This window comes from Mizuhopecten yessoensis, unplaced genomic scaffold, assembly GCF_002113885.1.
Source record: "Mizuhopecten yessoensis strain PY_sf001 unplaced genomic scaffold, ASM211388v2 scaffold716127, whole genome shotgun sequence".
NCBI classification, from domain to species: Eukaryota; Metazoa; Mollusca; class Bivalvia; order Pectinida; family Pectinidae; genus Mizuhopecten; species Mizuhopecten yessoensis.
Window position 1 is genome coordinate 95,954 of NW_018479961.1, and position 20,328 is coordinate 116,281.

The 20,328-nt window shown below is 35.3% G+C and overlaps 1 protein-coding gene across 2 annotated transcripts in view; it reads right to left on the reverse strand.

The window, feature by feature from the left end:
• Positions 1-3,903: 3,903 nt before the first annotated feature.
• LOC110441776 overlaps positions 3,904-20,328 on the reverse strand; it is a 48,078-nt gene continuing 31,653 nt past the window's right edge. For both annotated transcript variants that reach the window (XM_021485026.1, XM_021485027.1), the window contains exons 3-6: positions 18,581-18,670; positions 13,798-13,959; positions 5,118-5,207; positions 3,904-4,555 (exon numbers count right to left, since the gene is read on the reverse strand). In XM_021485026.1, the coding sequence (XP_021340701.1) occupies positions 4,372-4,555; positions 5,118-5,207; positions 13,798-13,959; positions 18,581-18,670 (526 nt within the window). In that variant the 3' untranslated portion in view covers positions 3,904-4,371. The remainder of the gene's footprint in view (positions 4,556-5,117; positions 5,208-13,797; positions 13,960-18,580; positions 18,671-20,328) is intronic.

A 20,328-nucleotide genomic window follows, 5' to 3' on the forward strand; every position in this document is an offset into this window, starting at 1 on the left:
GTAACTTTAAACGTGAAAACTTACAACGAACACCAGCAACACACTTTTTGTCATCATAGAAATACTTCTCTAAGCTGATAAAATGTCTATTACTAGCCAATATGGATACATATCTAGAAACAATTTCACGTGTTCGAAGAAATACAGCGTTGCAGTAAATTGGTAGGACTCTTTTTTGAACGTAGATGTATTCTAACATTCACGTTTTCATTACACAACTGTAAGCTGTCATTGAGACTCCCTGTTGTATAACATATATAATTAGCTTTTATTGCTCGGTGCACGACACTGTCTGTTTGGCTCACACTCTCACAGCAGGGTAGCTGTTTATGTTATCCTTCATTCTTTTGTTACAAAGACAAATAGGTTTTGGATTGTGTCCGGACAGAAGTTAAATATTACACTGTATAACGCAGTGTATGCTGCTTATTTCTTTTATTGCTGAATCTGTTTTCCCCGGTGGTACATGTAATGTCGGTAATGTTGCTTCCTCATCACCATCTAAGAGTGAGACCCTGCAGGTAGGGCGTAAGAATTGTACCTGCTGCCCCCATATGCATGATCGTAAGAGGCGACTCAATTTGGGACCTTATCTCTTCTCTCCTTTCTAAATAACTTTCTTCTTCCTAATGTCTCCCTTGACAATGCCTCACTTTTGGCCATTTGTTGAGCGTTCGCCCCTGTGAGGAAGGCTTTGGGTTCTGTCCCCTGGCCGAGACATACCAAAGTCTTTAAAAATGGTAGTTTATACTCCTGCTTAACGCTCAGCAAATTAGGAGTTGGACGACTGGTTTGCCCGTTGTCAGTATAATGTGACCGGGGGAGGCGTCCTGCTGAGTGTCTTCGGCAGTATGTTTCAGTGAGGTATCACTATAAAGTCGGCATCAGTTCCGCGCTATCACAAGGAGACAAACACGAACATATCGCAGCCTCCCAAAATACACACGCTTACACTACACGTATGCATCTTGCACACAGGGGAGGCCGTCCTTAAATGACCTTAGCTGTTAATAGGACGTTAAACAAAATCAAACAAACAAACAAACAAACCATCTAAGTGACTATAGCCTCTCACACTCAATGTTTGACGATCACTTTAATGACTTTTCCACAGCTCGAGACCTTTTTTCCGGTTGGTAAATGTATATTACATACATGTTAACAAAGTACAACCAGTGAAATATGAACTCGCATATGTGTCACACAATGTCCTAAGTCATACCACGTGTTACAGACAGGGCAGTGTCTCTAGAATATTGTACTTATAAAATAAAAATAAAGGTTTATAAATCTGATCTTTTGAATGTCCTATCCGAATTCTGAATTTTAAATTCTGCATTTGTAAATACGTTATACACACATGTGTCCTCTGATATATTCTAGGAAAACATATGAGAAAAAGATGGTTGGACAGTTTTAGAAGTTTTGATTTGGGAAACCAATTTAACTAGATCTAAATTTGAGTCTCGTGTGTTAACATGTAACAATACGGCGAGATGAATACAATGACGATAACTTGTAGCAATCTGTATAATACTCACTGAGTCTATGAGACTGGGGAATTTAACAGTTGTTCTGTTCACTATCATGTTGAATTCGTGAGATATTTTTTAGCAACGAAAGTATTACTTTCAGAAAAAAAAATCCCCTAGGCACTGTATCGTTGTTTAATCTCCAATCATAAAGAATTGTTCTAAAGGGCTGATCATTATCTCAAATTATGTTTAAACATGTATCTATTTAACTAAAGTAATCATATTAATGCCAAGTGAAAAGAAAGAAAAACAAATTGCCATTATATTACGATAAAGATATCTCACAATCAGTATTTTGACCATTTCCATTTTGTAAGTATCATGTAGAATTATTAATCCTGTTCAGTAGTAAAGGACATGCTTTCCTCTTGTTTTTCCAATTGTCTGAACATAAAATTTAAGATAGTAAACTATTTATATCGACATTGTAAGAGGAGAGGACTGTATTATGATTATTGGTAAACATGTCCTTGACAACAGATAGAAAGTACCGTTTTATACTCTCGTTTATAGTCTCATTACAACGAGATAACGAAGTTTGAAGGTAATCGCTGTGTTATGGTCTTTGTGTTTGTATTTGATAAGGGTCTCTGAGCGACCGTTGCTGCCCGGACGTTTGGAAAAGAATCGACACTAAATAGACACCTGTTGATTCTGCATTTATTTGTATAGAAACACACATATATGTTCAAATTGTTGATTAATTCACATTATAATTATTTTTGAGGACACAATAAAACCAAAAATATTCACAGATATTAACAAATAGTAGAAAGGTTGTCTGATGTCGTGTATGTCTTGGATACACGAGTTGGTCGCGAAATTGACTTACAGATGATTATATAAACACAACAAAAACATATCATCTATATATATAGTTTTGTTTCTTATTCAAAATCAAACAGTAGAATTTTACAAAGCGAAACATCCCGCTAAAATACATCAGTATGGTAGAGATTTTTTATTCTATTTTATGAAAAATATATACTTCCGTTCAAAACATCTGAAAAGTAAATGTTACCCATATACTTTGATTGGAAAACAGGAGCTATCCTATCTTCTGATTAGTTTTATTTTTGAAATCATATATTAACTGTACCTCTGATAGTGTTCCATCGAATAATTTAAATATATTGCCAAATTGATTGCTCAGATTGTGGAAGTTGAATCTGCAGTGCCACAAACTCTTTGGGAAAACACCATAATGAATTACTAACACGCGGTATATTAGTCATGGAGCAAATGAACATTACATACAAAATGTATCACAAGTGTTGCTACAAAGAGAGAAGCATCCATACCTTCCTAAGCTGTTATATAATCACACAATATGGCACTCGTTTACAATATCAATTCAAACCTTACCACTCGTACGCCATTGTACTACACGTTAGTTGAGTAATGCAACGCTTTAACACTGTTAAGGAGGCTCCACCCTTTTGCAATTAACCAGCAGAATTCAATGAAAGTCTCCCATAACGGTTATGTCACTATGTAGAGATGATTTATGACAATCTAAGCATTCCGATTAACTGGGGATTTTTTTGTAAAAAATACCGAAAAATTGAATTTTTGTCAAATTTATCACTTTCACATTTTTTGAGGGCGTGGCATTGTTCAAAACTATAACAACAATAACATAATGAAAAGAAGCATTGCTAATCAACCCTACAACTAATTTATTTATCATAAAATATCTTGAACACGTTACAGTGTTTTTTATTGAAATTGTATGGATAAAAGTAGTTATATACAAGCTAAAAGCAAACAGGACACATAGTTTAATACAAAAAGAGTGAAAAATTGAACCAAAGATACACAAATTCATTTATTTTACATTTTACAATCATTTTGATCCTGATAAGAGTTGTCTATCTTGAAAAAAATCGGAACTTTTTGTAGAAAGTTTATTTTCTTTACTTTACCAAAAACGACGGAAACAAATGAATTAACGCCTGGGATATTTACATGTCAGGTACATATGTAGCCATACGCTATCGCATGGTAGCATTTTATAGGGATCTTGATAATTTATAAAATACTATTTTCAGAGTTATTGTTTTAGCATTTGTGAAATGATTTACCTTACAGAGCGTAACTCGCTCAACAACAAACATCGTAGCGACCCCGAGCTTGTGAACAAGTGTTAGCACGTGAAAAGTACAGGTGTGTAAACAAAACACATCAGTCTGCAATCTATACGCCCCATAAACGACCTTCCTGAAGTCGTCTGATCGTATGTCAATGTCTTCCCGTGAGTTAATTTATATCTTTTTATCGTACCCTTTATTTCCAAGTTAAGTCTCGATATCGGGTGTTAACATATCATCGGCACGCACGTGTACTATTGTTTACCCGGTGTTACTATAATTTACACTACGGTGATGGAATGCCCGATACGCAATACGGAAATGACTACACGAAAATACGACAAGAAAAAAATAGGTATTACGAAGGTTGGGAAGTCCTTAATCATTTATTTTATTTGCTGCTCTTTTATCACAATACAGTCCTTCATACTTTACGTTCGGATGTTGCAGCTGTTTTACAACCAAAAATGTGAAAAAAATATTTAAGTACTTCAGAGGAAAAAAATAGTCCGAACTAACCATCTGATCACTATCAATAAATTCTAAGTCGTAAGATTTCTATAATTTCATTAATATATTTTTATTAACATATGCTACTAACAGATATTGCAAAAGTAAGCATTGTAAATGTGTCATAATATCATGTAGTCTTATTCAAATTCATATGACAAGAATAAACGCTGATGAATAAAAAGAGCTGATGTTGACATATTAATGTAATAAAAGATTCATTATTTGAAAAGTCATCACATTACAGGCTTTCCGAAAAGTTTTTGTGTGGCGATTTTTCTCCTGAAGAGCCGGATGGGAGATCTCCTCCTTCTCCTGCCAGGGCTGTGTGGACCCAACAGATAGTAGTACTGATCAGCGATGGACGAAGCCCACTCTGTTCTACATGTCCCGCCCACTTCAACCGCGCATGTCCTCTTCCTGTAAGAAACACATGAGGGACAATGATCAGTTCAAACTGTGTGTTTTGGTTCAGAGTTTTACGTCATCGAAACAACCAAGATCATATGAAAACGGGAGCCTACGGAGACACCGCCCACAGAAAATAATAGGTAAGAATGACATTATAGAGGTATCGGCCAGTGTTGCAAAAAGGTTAACTAATCAATAACGGTATGACCCCCTCCCCCACCGATTCTGCAGCCCTCTAACGTTATTCGCCTAAAACAAACATACAATGATTAGAAGTATACAATGATACAATGAGGGTTTATCTTTATCAGGTTCCTTCCGTTGGCAGTTTACATGTGATAAGGTAACGACAAGTAAAGACCGATCGTTTTGTAGCCTCTTTTCAAAACAGGAAGCAATAATGTTAAAGGTTAGAAATACAAAAGTAATCTTTACTGTGGAATCGAAAGTGCATTAGCTATATATTTCCACATGCGACAAATTGACTTTCAAAATCTGAAATTCTTTATATTGTAACTCTATCACCCTGGGCTTGTCGTAATGGTACAATTTCTTATTTACATGTACTTACCTCTGTTGAACAATGTCCTGCTCGGCGTCACGCAGTAGTTCCTTCAATTTGGCAAGGTTAATACGCTTCTGCAATAGTTCCTTCAGTTCTCTAGGAAGACAAGATCATTCACATTTACTTCAGAAATTCATTGAAAACTCAAAAATAGAATATTTTAATCAGAAGTTTGTTTAGAATTATACAACAATGATGTTACCAAAACGTTGTATTTAATATACATGTGTATCTAAATAACAGATATTATCTGAATAAAATCTCCATTTAATGCTTATGTATCACGTTTGTTCAATAACGTTATCACGGTGTTGGTGATTTTGACGATATTATTTCTTGAATTACAGGAAGCGGAACTATGATTCACTTTGTTGCTGTATTTCGATAGTCTTATGTCAAGAGAGCTCATGTTTTTTCAGTATGTGGTGTCGCGTCATACAAACGTATCAATGACCAGGATGGTCTAACGGCAGGTCAGGTCAATGCCATAAATATCCAAAATGCACGCGACCTAAATGAGGAACTTCCGGTATATGTGAAATGTAGCTTGCTGCATAATGGGGCAATGCAATAATGGGTTTGACTAAGCCTTTCAGCTCATTTCATCGACACTTATTATGAGACACACCAAACGAAATGAAGAATATCCCAGACAGTAGCACGTTGGGTTCTAACTGGTTTGTCTGTTATGGTCACAGCTAAGGTCATACGGAGACGGTATCTCCAGATGTTAGAGGCATATCCCTGGTATGTCATAACCTAGAAACGACAGCTTCCTCCCGGTCACATTATACTGACAACTGAATAAGTAGCCCTTAACCTTCCCATACAAAACCTGAACGAAAAGCAAAGAGTATTAAGTACTGATTTATAGGACATTCTCTGAAGCTGTCAAACTGTCGAACGCTCTAACCAAAGGCCAAAAAGAAGTATTGACCAAGTAAATCGTAAGAAAACAAAAGAGTTGTTATGACAGAGAGAAAATGGAAATACCTTAAATACGGCCTGAGGTGCAGCAGATGTATTTTTCTCGTTTTCGTGTACCCAATAAGAGGACAAAAAAGCGAATCCTTTAAAACGTGTCCAACACTTCCCCCATTATACTTTTCAGCCATTTAAGTTGCAGCGAGACTGGCTCCTTTGATTTGTTAGGGTTTTACGTCCCAGCAAAACATAGAGCCATAAGAAGAGTGTTTTCTAAGATGATGAGGCCCGAAGGGGCCACTAAGATGATGAGGCCACTAAGGGGCCACTTGATAGTGTCATCTCCCTCAAATGTAAGGACTTGGACGCAGCAGCGTGACAATCAATCCGGTTAACCTCGGGGTAAGATTCTTAAAAGCCTGGTCGTTCCCAACCCCTGCCCACCCCAAGAAAGGGAAAGATTATATTAATCCTCAATGTGACGTCACATTTGACAAAACTACAGCAGTTAATAGGTAAATAGATAACGTAGGTGTATGCAATTCACAACAATGTACTTTAGATCTTAGATATGTCTATTTAAGGATTCAAAAATAAACGGTTTGTTAAATGGTAGTGACTATCTGAGCTTTTGGTAAGCATCATATGCTCTGAAATTATATTTTTTAGAGATGATTTAATTGTACCATTGTAATGGAGAAATTGATTGCACGTATTAGTTTTAACGAATAGCGTCAGACAAAAACCAAACAATCCTGCCAATTGTGGTTACAATAAGGCATCTACCAACGATAAAGAAAAATCACTAGATAGCTCCGATCGTTAACCCTGGTAATATAATACTTTAATGTATTCCATTGATTAGAGAGTAAATTCAGGCTTCAAAATAACACAATGTGATTGTTTTTAGAAATGTATTATCAAGTCTGATGCTTCAAAAGCTATATGATTCATCCGATAGCTGAATCAGAACACGGAAACCAATAATTAATTTATATTTGTAGCTATATTTAGTGACACGAATTCCAACATATTATTTAATTGTGACCTAATGATGACTTGTACCCTTCTAGTGGAGGCTTTTGTAGCTATTTAATACACGATGTGTGTGGTGGGTTAGAGACTATAACCATTTTCTGTCGCAAATTGTAGTCCTGACAGCACTAGTATAATGTACACTCGGGATAACATCGAACTAGTTGCAGCTTGAGGAGATTTACAACATCATTGTACATGACGAGCTGGAAATCGTATTTCAGAAGATGAAATGTGTAATTTCGTTCCAGCGAGTGACTTATGGGCCAAAACCATCCAATTATCTTCATTTTAATTTTGGGTATAGATTGTTTCATTGAATCAACACTGCTAATATAAATAGGCAATACTCATTAATAGGCATCATGCCCGCCTACATTATTATTAATTAATTAATTTTTAATTGGGAGTGTTGGTCCACACTATTTAAATAAAGTATAACAGTACTCTTCAAAGTGCTGCCTCCCCCTTATCCAGAACAAGTTCTCCATTCCCCGATTCTCACAACGAAGAAATGTATTATTTAAGCATCATTTTACTGAATGTCACACAGATTAGTTTAGGTGCGGTATAGTTGTTGGATGTGATCTGTAAATAAGACTCTAAGATTGTAGTGACCCTTCCCGTGGGTCCAGTTTGCACGCGTTGAAAAATACACATCGGGTAAGCTCCTGTCTTCCTTTTGTTCCGACCATCGCAAACAGTTCAATCATTCACAAGGGAATACGACAATCGTGCCCGCAAAATGCCGACAACTTTACAGACAAATTAATCAGATTTCTTAAATCGAATTAATGCCTCACAAACATTTCTATTTGATTGATGTCGTTATCAGTCACACAAATCCTTATGTAATTGTAAACAAAAATGTCGGACCGAGCCAATAACATTTTTTTAAAAACCCTTACGCGGCACTGGGTTTGATCTGTAAACACTTTGTCCACTTCCGATGCTTCCCCATGCGGAAAAGCCTTCTTGGAAATTGAGGCCGCATACTATATACAAAAAAGTATTAGTATAACTCTAAGATACCTGTATTTAATACATTTTACCAGAGAATATCATGAATTTTACGTTTGATAAAATCTTTTATCTTCACTGCAGTCAAGATATACGAAATATTATATCTTCGCAAGTAAAGATATCATTGTCATTATTGTCCAATCAGAACGGTAATTTCTCATCATTGCAAAGATTTTAAGTTTCAAGTTCAGATGAAGCGACGGCGAAATAAGTGGCTGTTTTGTTCTAATTTTGCACTTACATTATGGTATATACATAACTAAACTATTGATATCATTTTTGTTTGAAAATCTTACCAGAAAATAGCAGCAACGGCAAAAATTGCATTGCGAACCCCATTCAAAATGGCACACTGTTCTTATGTAGCAATGTTTTCTTCGCGTTACTTTAAAAATTGTATTAAAAAGAAGATTAATGATTTTCCCGTTGAACACTAAATAGGTATTTCACTCGTTGGAAACAAATACGTTATTACAACTGGAAAACTAGCGTTATGTGCGAGTGTGTTTTCGTAGAAGACTAGAAACGTAACAACTTCTTTGTCAAGTATTCTTCACAAGAAAATAACATTTTATGAAAAATTCAATTATAAAGGGGCTATAACTGACACTTCAACGCAGAAGATTGATTGATTTTTATCGTCTTACGTCCACTTCACTACCGAGTAGTTCGGTTATCCAACAGACCCAGAAGACAGTTGATATTTTATTCAAAAGTACATTATCAAATAAAGTCTTTGTAAAAAAACAGCAAGTATACATTATATTTTTCGTATATCATGTACTGTATTTTCTATCTTACAATGAAAAAAGGTTGACGTTATTACCAAATTGTTGACATTTAAACATACAGTAAATAATGTACTCTTTTGTGCCTTGGGAAAGTATTGAGTGACAACAGTGAAGCATGTGAGGACATTGGGCGTGAACAGAATAATCTGAACGTTAAATTAATGCCATTAATATGGTTGTTGGACTGTCAGCGGTAAGTGATCATCTTAATCTTAATTGTTTATTATGAGACTTGCAGTGGAAATGTTAACATACTGAAATGCCTTAAGTAGAAGAAGGAATATGGCGGACAGTTCTGACAGTGGGCTAACCAGGGGTGCTTAGCATATCCTATCGAAGGAAAATACTCAAAATAGAGAATAAAGAAACCAATAAACTTTCCAGGGACCTCCATATAAAGTACCTTATACAATCATGCAATGGGAATATGTGTGTTAATCCCCCAAAACACACTTTACTCGGTATGTACACCATGAACACTAACTCTTAGATTAAAAACGTATTTTTTTTTGGTATTGTTTAACGGCCCATCGACAATGTGAAAACGGTATTAACTAAGATACAATAATATCGCGAAATGGCAATGCATCATGTAAAATGATTATTTGAATTTACTGTGTAGCTGGTTGCATTTGAAATACTAACATTCTAACATTGGTCATTATTAAAACATACAGTCCTCTTAATCGATTATATAATCATATACTGGCAATGTAATTTCACCCAATCCTTTGAAACAGTGTTAAAATCAACAGTTATTTATGCAGCAACCACGTGATGGATTGCTAACCCCTTGTTATAAATAAGCTTCTGGGTTGCAGTGGTCGAGGAGACAAGACAAAGTACAAGTGACCCTCCCCTTTTATACTAGGAATGTTCCTTTGTGCCACTACGGCACACGACAAGAGTAACGCTTCCCTTGGCACCACCTACACCTTAGTTATATTGCAGAATGTTCGCCCATGTTAGACAAGCAATCAGTTTTGTCCCCAGGCCAGGACATACCAAAAAACCTTAAAAATGCTAGTTGTAATTTTCCTATTAAACACTCAGCATTTATGGTGAGCGCAACGACTGGGTTACTCTTTGAAAGTATAATGTGGCTAAATGGAGTACTGCACTGGGTGTCGTAAGCATGGAATTTCAGTGAGTTAACACTTTAAAGTCGGCATCAGATTCCCCCTATCACAAGGAATCAAATAATCCGACAAACCTTTTGTACATTATAAACACATGGCGACACATCCTGAAAAGTCCACAGTTCAATAGGACAACTAACACTATAAAGCAAACTATGCATGATGTTTGCATGAGGCGACTAATGTTGACCCCTATCTATTCGTGTGCCTTATACTTAGAGGACATCTGAAAGAGTCAACATAAATCAACTTCTTTGTAATACTTCGTATCTTAACTTAACATCCTTTCTTATGTAAGAATTGGCATTTCATGATTTCTTGTTCAACAAGCCCGAAGTCAGAATCCTTGGCAGGACTTTACATTATATATTACCCGCAAGCTTAACAGTATTTGTTTGTCCACTTGCTTATTATAAGAAAAAAGTGTTGCGTAGACATGGAAGGTAAAACTAACTGATATTGCCTGGCACAGGAAAGGGACCATACTCAGTTATCTGTATAGGCGGCTCATGCTAATAACGGAATAAGTTCCGATATGGTTTCGAACGTTATATTGACTGTACACCACAGTCAATAATACGCTGGGATATGATTTGAAGTGTAAAAAGTCAGAAAATGATATTTCCTCATATCATAAGTTTTAATTACATGCTTAATATGAGTTTATAAAGTATTTTAACAAGACTTGGATGTGAATAATGCTCAAAACCACGAAAACCGAGAACCATAAGATAATCTACCATGGCACTCGTACGTACATAAGGACCAACATAAAGCAGCATTACCATAACTCTATTTCTACGTATTGTAAATAAGAACTAATAACATTGGCCCGTGTGTGTAATACAAAGTAAATATTATTCCCTAAAGGTGATGAAGGGTGCACGTTAAAAATTATCCATTACTGCTTTTCTACCGCCTAGCCTACGCGACGAAATGTCTATGTTATAAAATATTATAAAGTGCATCTTGCATAACGCATGACGAAATGGTGCAGAACTCTGTCTAAATAACAGGGTCATATTCCCGACTGATCGGGTTTTAGTTAACATGATTATCCGTAGAGCCGCTGTGCTATACTGAGAATGGTAATGCTCTAGGTAATGACATGCAACTATCCAGTTATATCACTTTGGCTGGTACACATTGCATGACTAGGCCATTCTCCTCCACCATTAAATCTACATACCAACGACCGGTTTGTTCCGTTTCATTTTTGTCCAGATAGAGTGTCCCAATTGGAGGGTTGTTAGGCGTGATTACTATTGCGGTCATCAATGTAATTGTGTTATCTTGAGTTATATGCTGATATACTGGTGTTCAGTCTAGTTCCACTAAGCTGCTGTCTCCAATAAGTCAACTTATTTATCGTCCAAAACATAACTACCATTGCTCCATTATAGCAAAAAAGCTATAAGATATAATACCCCATACGGAAAGACACCAACAGGACCTAAAACCACTCACACAACGGGAGCGGTCTAGCGACAGTCAAGTCATATATGGTCGGACAACAATTCTATGGGACACTTGCACAGCTTCATACCACAAATGAAACCATATGTATACCGCAAAATGTTAAGATATTTATACGCAAGGTATTTCAGAAATTCAAAATCTCTTGACAATGTAATGGTGCAGAACAATGTTTATATAGCAGGCACATCATAATATTTGTCTCAAATCTGTTTGAAATCGGCAAAGTCGGTCGGTATGCAAGGCACAGTTATATGTTCGTTACATGAGTTTAATGTTCAACAAACCCCAAAAAGATGATATGTTCACCGTTCATTTCAACACAATAAGTCATAGTATGATATACTCATATAGCATGGGTATGGAGTTATGCAATTTGGATATCTTAGACTTGCACTTGAATTTGTTTTTACAGAGCCAGGGTGAATTAAGTTTTGGCTGTTATAAAGCATCAAGGTTGATGGCGTTATGAAAAAAAAAACGTTTATGCATGTATACCTGGGTCAAGCAGGGTTTAATTTTTCTATAGCCATATATCGAGAGGATTACTGGCCTCAAATCAAAATAGTTGTGGTCAGTCGAAACCACAAAATTATTATTATTATTATTTGATTCTGAACGGCCCATCAACACAAAAGAGATCATTAGGGCTAATAAAAGTAGGTTAAACATGTTAAAGGAAATTTCGTCAATTGAACAAAAAGGTAAAAGACAAACGTCAACTTAAAAAATAGTAAAAGTGACAATAATTAAGTTATATCTTCTTGAACAGACCAACAGTTTTTAGTAGATAAGAGTGGTAGAGATACTGACTGTTTCGAAAAGTAATTTGAGATCTGTTATATTATTATAAAAAAAAATATCTTGTTAGCTGAAGGTCAATGCAATCTAATAACATGTGTTTTACAGTAAATGGTTCGTGACATGCTATGCATTGATGCTGGTCTTCGCTTTTGAATAAATAAGAATGTGTTATGCTCAGTATGAATGACAAAACCAGAGACGGACAATGACAACCTCGTCTCGGCGGTTTTATCTATAGCTTGGATACCATCACCGATTTTCGATTAGTAGCCCGAGAAATTTGATTCCTTTACAATAGGAGTTTGGGATTCATCTTACATTATAGATTAAACATTAAAACACGTCTTGGTGTTTTTTTAGTTGGCAGAAATGCATACATAAAGTATAAGTTTTGAATAGACGTTTTCGTCTGACTAAGTTTGAAGTGTAAGTCATTGTTGCAATTGCCATTCTATTGAATGCAAATGTTTGAATATGTAGCATACAATAAATTCTGTAGATATATTATTCCCAGTATTGAACAAATATAAAACGCGACCTTGCAAACGTGATAGTTTAGCCAAGAGAACAGTATCGTCCGAACGGCATGAAACTACTGTAAAGGAGAGGCTATACTGTTGGTTTTTAATTAACCTTTGTCATCGGTGAACCCAGCCTGACCTCCCGGTTAGTAACGACAGGAGAACGATAAACTGACTCCTAGAAAAAAGTAGTACTTGGCGTTTTATGCTCGAATACATACTTCGCTCTGTGTGTGAATGATGAAAAACTATTTCTTTTAAGCAAATTACGCGTTGTACGAAAACTCTATTATCTATTTAATTAATATTTTACAGAACTGATTACAATTACAGTACATACCGTTATTTTCGAAAATACTGTAAACGTACTGATTTTAGTTCACTTAGATCTTACTGCATTATCTTATTTATCTGATTAGTGAATTTGTAATTTATCGCAACTGGATATAGCACAATAAAAAATAGCGCAATACTTAAAGCGAGAAAAGGTCTGAAGCAAGACTACTGCAAAAATATGCTCGTTTACAATAGTCCTTTTCCATAAAATGTCAAATCATTTAGCATTTATTTAAAATTTGAAAGAAAACTGATTGGATTTCGATATCAAAATAACAATAGTATATACGCCTTTATTTTTTTTTAAGACTATGCGGTCATCAGCTTCGTCAAGCCAAATATAGGTACATCGGACTCGGGATTTTGTGGCTAAGGTATAACTCCTTAGTATGTCATGGCGCCATTCTATTGATTTCATATCATCTTTTTTTTAATGGAATTAATTTCATTGAACAATTGATATGGGCTACATAAAATACATATTTATCTCTAGAAAATAATTAATAAATAGAAAATCCCAGTGGACATCCTTTACGTTTTCATATCCGCAAGATCGCCATTATGCTACATAGACGTGTTAACAGCAGTACACGTTATCGTTAACCCGGTCTGCTAATTTCGAATGATTGCAACTTACCTTGTTACTTCGTCCATGTCGTCTTCTTGCTTTTGCGTGTCACCCATACTGCGTTTACCGGGACTGTATATACTGTTGAGCCATTCTCTTGAGCGGATCTTACTGTCCAGATCAGCCAGGGCGCAAAAGTGACTGTTCACGCCTATATTGCATGTCCGTTTTCTGTGAAAGGATAACCAGATTATTTAAGATACACTATATATGTATTCAAGATAAAATGCCGATATGATTGCGATCAAATTCTAAGTATGGAGACATTGTTTTAAGGTAAATAATATTTTCCATTTGATTGATCACTTTCATTTTGTTTTCTTTTTTTTCTTTTTTTCTTTTCTTTTCATAATTATCAGTTATCACCATCCTACTTTAGCATACACAGGAAAGCCTAATTACTTTAGCATACACAGGAAAGCCTAGTTACTTCAGCATACACAGGGAAGCCTAGTTACTTTAGCATACACAGGACAGCCTAGTTACTTTAGCATACACAGGAAAGCCTAGTTACTTACGCATACACAGGACAGCCTAGTTACTTTAGCATACACAGGAAAGCCTAGTTACTTTAGCATACACAGGACAGCCTAGTTACTTTAGCATAGTACTGGTGTAATAAGTCATCATTGGATAAACACCTGGTAACAAGGAAACCTAAACAGTACTGGTGTAATAAGTCATCATTAGATAATCACCTTGTAACAAGGATACCAAGATAGTACTAGTGTAATTATAGTCATCATTAGATAATCACCTGGTAACAAGGATACCTAGATAGTACTGGTGTAATTATAGGTATCATTAGATAATCACCTGTTAACAAGGATACCTAAACAGTATTTGTGTAATACGTCATCATTAGATAATCACCTGTTAACAAGGATACCTAGATAGTACTGGTGTAATAAGTCATCATTAGATAATCACCTGGTAACAAGGATACCAAGATAGTACATGTACTAGTGTAATTATAGCCATCATTAGATAATCACCTGGTTACAAGGATACCTAAACAGTATCTGTGTAATTCGTCATCATTAGATAACCACCTGGTTACAAGGATACCTAAACAGTACATGTGTAATAAGTCATTATTAGAGAATCACATGGTAACAAGGATACATAGATAGTACTGGTGTAATAAGTTATCATTAGATATTCACCAGTACTATCTAGGCATCCTTGTTACCAGGTGAATATCTAATGATGACTATAATTACTCTAGCACATGTACTATCTTGGTACCCTTGTTACCAGGTGATTATCTAATAATGACTTATTACACAGGTACTGCTTAGGTATCCTTGTTAACATGTGATTATCTAATGACGACTTATTACACCAGTACTATGTAGGTATCCTTGTTACTAGGTGATTATCTAATTATGACTTATTACACAGGTACTATCTAGGTATCATTGTTAACAGGTGATAATCTAATGATGACGTATTACACAGGGTGATTATCTAATGATACCTGGTAACAAGGATACCTAAACAGTACCTGTGTAATTGGTCATTATTAGATAATCAGCTGGTAACAAGGATACCTAAACAGTACCTGTGTAATTGGTCATCATTAGATAATCACCTGGTAACAAGGATACCTAAACAGTACATGTGTAATAAGTCATCATTAGATAATCACCTGTTAACAAGGATACCTACATAGTACTGGTGTAATAAGTCATCATTAGATATTCACCTGGTAACAAGGATACCTAGACAGTACTGGTGTAATTAGTCATCATTAGATAATCACCTGTTAATAAGGATACCTAGATAGTACCTGTGTAAAAAGTCATCATTAGATAATCACCTGTTACCTAGATAGTTCCTGTGTAATAAGTCATCATTAGATATTCACCTGGTAACAAGGATACCTAAACAGTCCATGTGTAATAAGTCATCATTAGATAATCAACTGTTAACAAGGATACCTAGATAGTCCTGGTGTAATAAGTCACCATTAGATAATCGCCTGGTAACAAGGATACCTAGATAGAACTGGTGTAATTATAGGTATCATAAGCTAACCACCTGGTAACAAGGATACCTAAACAGTCCATGTGTAATAAGTCATCATTAGATATTCACCTGGTAACAAGGATACCTAAACAGTCCATGTGTAATAAGTCATCATTAGATAATCACCTGGCAGAAAGGATACCTAGATAGTACTAGTGTAATTATAGTCATCATTAGATAATCACCTGTGAACAAGGATACCTAGATAGTACCTGTGTAATAAGTCATCATTAGATATTCACCTGGTAACAAGGATACCTATATAGTACTGGTGTAATTATAGGTAACATTAGATAATCACCTGTTAACAAGGATACCTAGATAGTACCTGTGTAAAAAGTCATCATTAGATAATCACCTGTGAACAAGGATACCTAGATAGTACCTGTGTAATAAGTCATCATTAGATATTCACCTGGTAACAAGGATACCTAGATAGTAGTAGTGTAATTATAGTCATCATTAGATAATTACCTGGTTACAAGGATACCTAAACGGTATCTGTGTAATACGTCATCATTAGATAAGCACCTGTTAACAAGGATACCTAGATAGTACTGATGTAATAAGTCACCATTAGATAATCAGTACATGTGTAATAAGTCATCATTAGATATTCACCTGGTAACAAGGATACCTAGACAGTACTGGTGTAATTAGTCATCATTAGATAATCACCTGGCAGAAAGGATACCTAGATAGTACTAGTGTAATTATAGTCATCATTAGATAATTACCTGGTTACAAGGATACCTAAACAGTATCTGTGTAATACGTCATCATTAGATAAGCACCTGTTAACAAGGATACCTAGATAGTACCTGTGTAATAAGTCATCATTAGATAATCACCTGGTAACAAGGATACCTAGATGGTACTGGTGTAATTATAGGTATCATTAGATAACCACCTGGTAACAAGGATACCTAAACAGTATCTGTGTAATACGTCATCATTAGATAATAACCTGTTAACAAGGATACCTAGATAGTACCTGTGTAATAAGTCATCATCAGATAATCACCTGGTAACAAGGATACCTAGATGGTACTGGTGTAATTATAGGTATCATTAGATAATCACCTGGTAACAAGGATACCTAAACCGTACCTGTGTAATAGGTCATCATTAGATAATCACCTGGCAACAATGATACCTAGATAGTACTTGTGTAATTATAGGTATCATTAGATAATCACCTGGTAACAAGGATACCTAAACAGTACCTGTGTAATATGTCATCATAAGATAATCACCTGTTAACAAGGATACCTAGATAGTACTGGTGTAATAAGTCATCATTAGATAATCACCTGGTAACAAGGATACCTAGATAGTACTCGTGTAATTATAGTCAACATTAGATAAACACCCGTGTTTATTAAATTGTATTTAAAGCAAACCTGAACAGAAAAATTGATCAAACATGCATCTATGTCATTTAATAAACTTGATTCTTGTGTCTGAATCAATATAGTCATTTTGAGCTGTTTATTTAGTATCTTTTTATTTATTTACCTTTTTGTTAGTGTGGGGGGGGGGGGGGGGGGGGGGGAGTTAACGTCTTTGCAATAGTCAAGATCATATGAAGACGGGTTCATAGGAGAACCCAGCCGACGAAAGAGTAGGAAAATGCGAAATGAGAATATGTAGATTTTAAATGGTGCATTTCCCCCTATGCAAAAAGAAAACAGCAGGAAACATGCTGAGGTAGAGGTGAAACATAACGCTGTGTCGTGTACATCCGTCAATGAAAAAAGCAAAAACACCAATCCAACTCCGGTCGTCTTACTTGATAAGGACAGGCTATGAATCAATGATTGACATGGATCAATGAGACGAAAGCACATACATTAGTACAAAAGGTCATTGGATAACCACTAATTAAGTGAAACATTTAAGATAGCAATGATCATTTAATTAACTTGTTGTAATTGGGTAGATATTTCCCGTGGTGAGAACAGCTTACAATTTTCTCCCTTATGTCATTACTTTGTCGGTTGTTCTTTGTTTGACCAAAGTATGTGAAGGCAAATGTCAAGGTTTTCATGTTTAGACGGAGACAGGCAACATGTGGTATTTGGCATAGGTATGCATCAGGTAAAAACTCATCCAGAGTGAATCAAATTCCATTATACCTTTTTATTTTAAACATGAAGCTGATACCGCCTGTCAATCGTGACCTCGATTTGACAAAACTGATGTAACTTTGACCTGGATCTAAACTGACAGTTACATTTCCTAACACAACCCGGCTTTGATGATATTAATACAACTGAATCTGGTTCTACTTATCAAACATGTATCCGAATCTAAATAACAACATTCTATTATTTATCTCGATTCTTGGGAAACATTTTGCATTGATTTGAACCTTTTATGCTTTCTTTTTCTTCTATTTTACTGACTTTCACATGGTTCCGAACCCGTTCACATTTTTCTGAAAACGGCTTAGAAAGAGTCGCATTGTGTTATAATTGATTATGTAAACCCCGAATCTGCCAGGGGAACTTATTAATAGCCCCATCTAGTCACTGATCATGCAGTGGGATATAACAGGCTTTTCTTTATCCAAACATTCAGTGGAAAACTTGGGGGACGATAACCGTATAACGGTAAGCTTTCACAAAGACTTAAATGAAATATAAGTATTCCGATCGTTCATAATGAAATCTAAGCCGTAAACGTAAATCTATAAAACAAAATAATATCAGTGAGACGAATATTTTACAGTCAACGTAGGTAGTAATAGGACCCTTACTGTTTACTGGCTAGCTCTTCGTCAAGGCTGGAGATGGTGTTAGTCATACCGTTGATATCGTGTCGAGCTTCATCTAGTGACCTTACCAATCTGCAATGTGTAAGCATAAGTAAGATCTCACAATAAATCATAATTATTTCAAAAATAAATTATTCAAAACCAATCACTAGCTTAGCTTGGATTATATACAATGCTACGCGTTTAAAAACAACATTTCCTAGCTGTCATCCTATGAATATGAATTAGATCCATTTATTTTACTTTTTATCTTTAAAAGAAGTATCAGAATATTGCTAGTGTATAAGCTCGTGACGATGATCCCAGTAGTATGTAATGTTGTTTCTAACGATGAAACAGGATCATTGTCAGAAACTAACTAATAACCTTGCGCGAAAGTTAACGACATAAATCTCCCGGAGTACGTTTCATAAGGAAACGTACGAAAGATGATATTTTAAAAATTTCGAAATTTACCCCATCTGGGAAATACATGATCAATTGAATAACATCACGTATCATTTAATGAAGGTACCACCACGTGTAACACGTCAGTCTGCTAGTTTCTTTCTGACAATGTAGATTGTAATCGTTTACAGTTATGTGGATATCACAAGGTATTGGATGACAGTGAAGTGAGAAGAGATTAGTAATTATGTCCAAATACTGAAACATTTTTCAGTAGATTCATTCTATTCTAGCTAGAAAATGTGTTAAAACTCAATAAAACTCAAATGTGAGTCAGTCATAGTTCATTACATGGATGGCAAAACGGATGTTCCTCTCGTTAAAGTGATAATGAATGTGTAAAACAGGTTTGAACTATAGGAAGTCAGGCGGTGCCTCCTTTCCATGGTTTTCTCTGATAAAAAGGAGTGAACCAATAAGAGATTGTATTGTATGATGCTTACCGTTAACATTTTTGACCATTTGTAAGCTTGATTTTATGTACTTATTTTTATTCAACTTTTTTTCAGAATCACATTTTACTACAGTTACATGCACATTACAATTATTTCATATAACTATTTTCGTTCTGTAACTATATATCAATCAGAATCGGTATATATATATATATGAGTCTACCTGTTTACTCATGTATGTACAAAGTTTATATTAATTTAGATTATATTTCCATCGGATATTTCACGTTTTTTAAAGACAAGTACAGAGTACCATGACATCTGTAAGTAAGACAGATCATTTCTATTTTGAATACATTTAGACGTGAAGTTATCCGACAGGAATAGGCTCTTAAGACTTTACCCAAAAAATATTAACAATGTCAGCTCTGTTAAATAAGTAAATGATTGATAAAAATCAATTTGCATTTGATTTTTTCTTGCTTTTTGTTGTGATAGGCATACAGACCCATATCTTCTATTTTATTTACCTTGTTACAACAGAAATATCAAAAATTCCGAGGCAACCTCACACACTATTCATTGTCATAGGATACTCTAACAAAATCATGTTTAAGCATCTTCATGTGAAATTTCTATGTATCTATTCTCAAAAACAACGAGCCAAATAGCATAGTAAGTGTTCCTTCTTTAAAAAAAAAAAGTTTCGAAGATGTTTTCCTCGAAATGGGATGTGATGATAATCAGGACAGTCGATGTTAGTGACTATGTGTCGGTAGAAGTGGGGTATAATCAGGACAGTCGATGTAGTGCCTATGTGTCGGTTGAAATGGAGTATATTAATCTTTCAAAGTCCAATAATTATGTGACCATCTAAACTACGGAGTA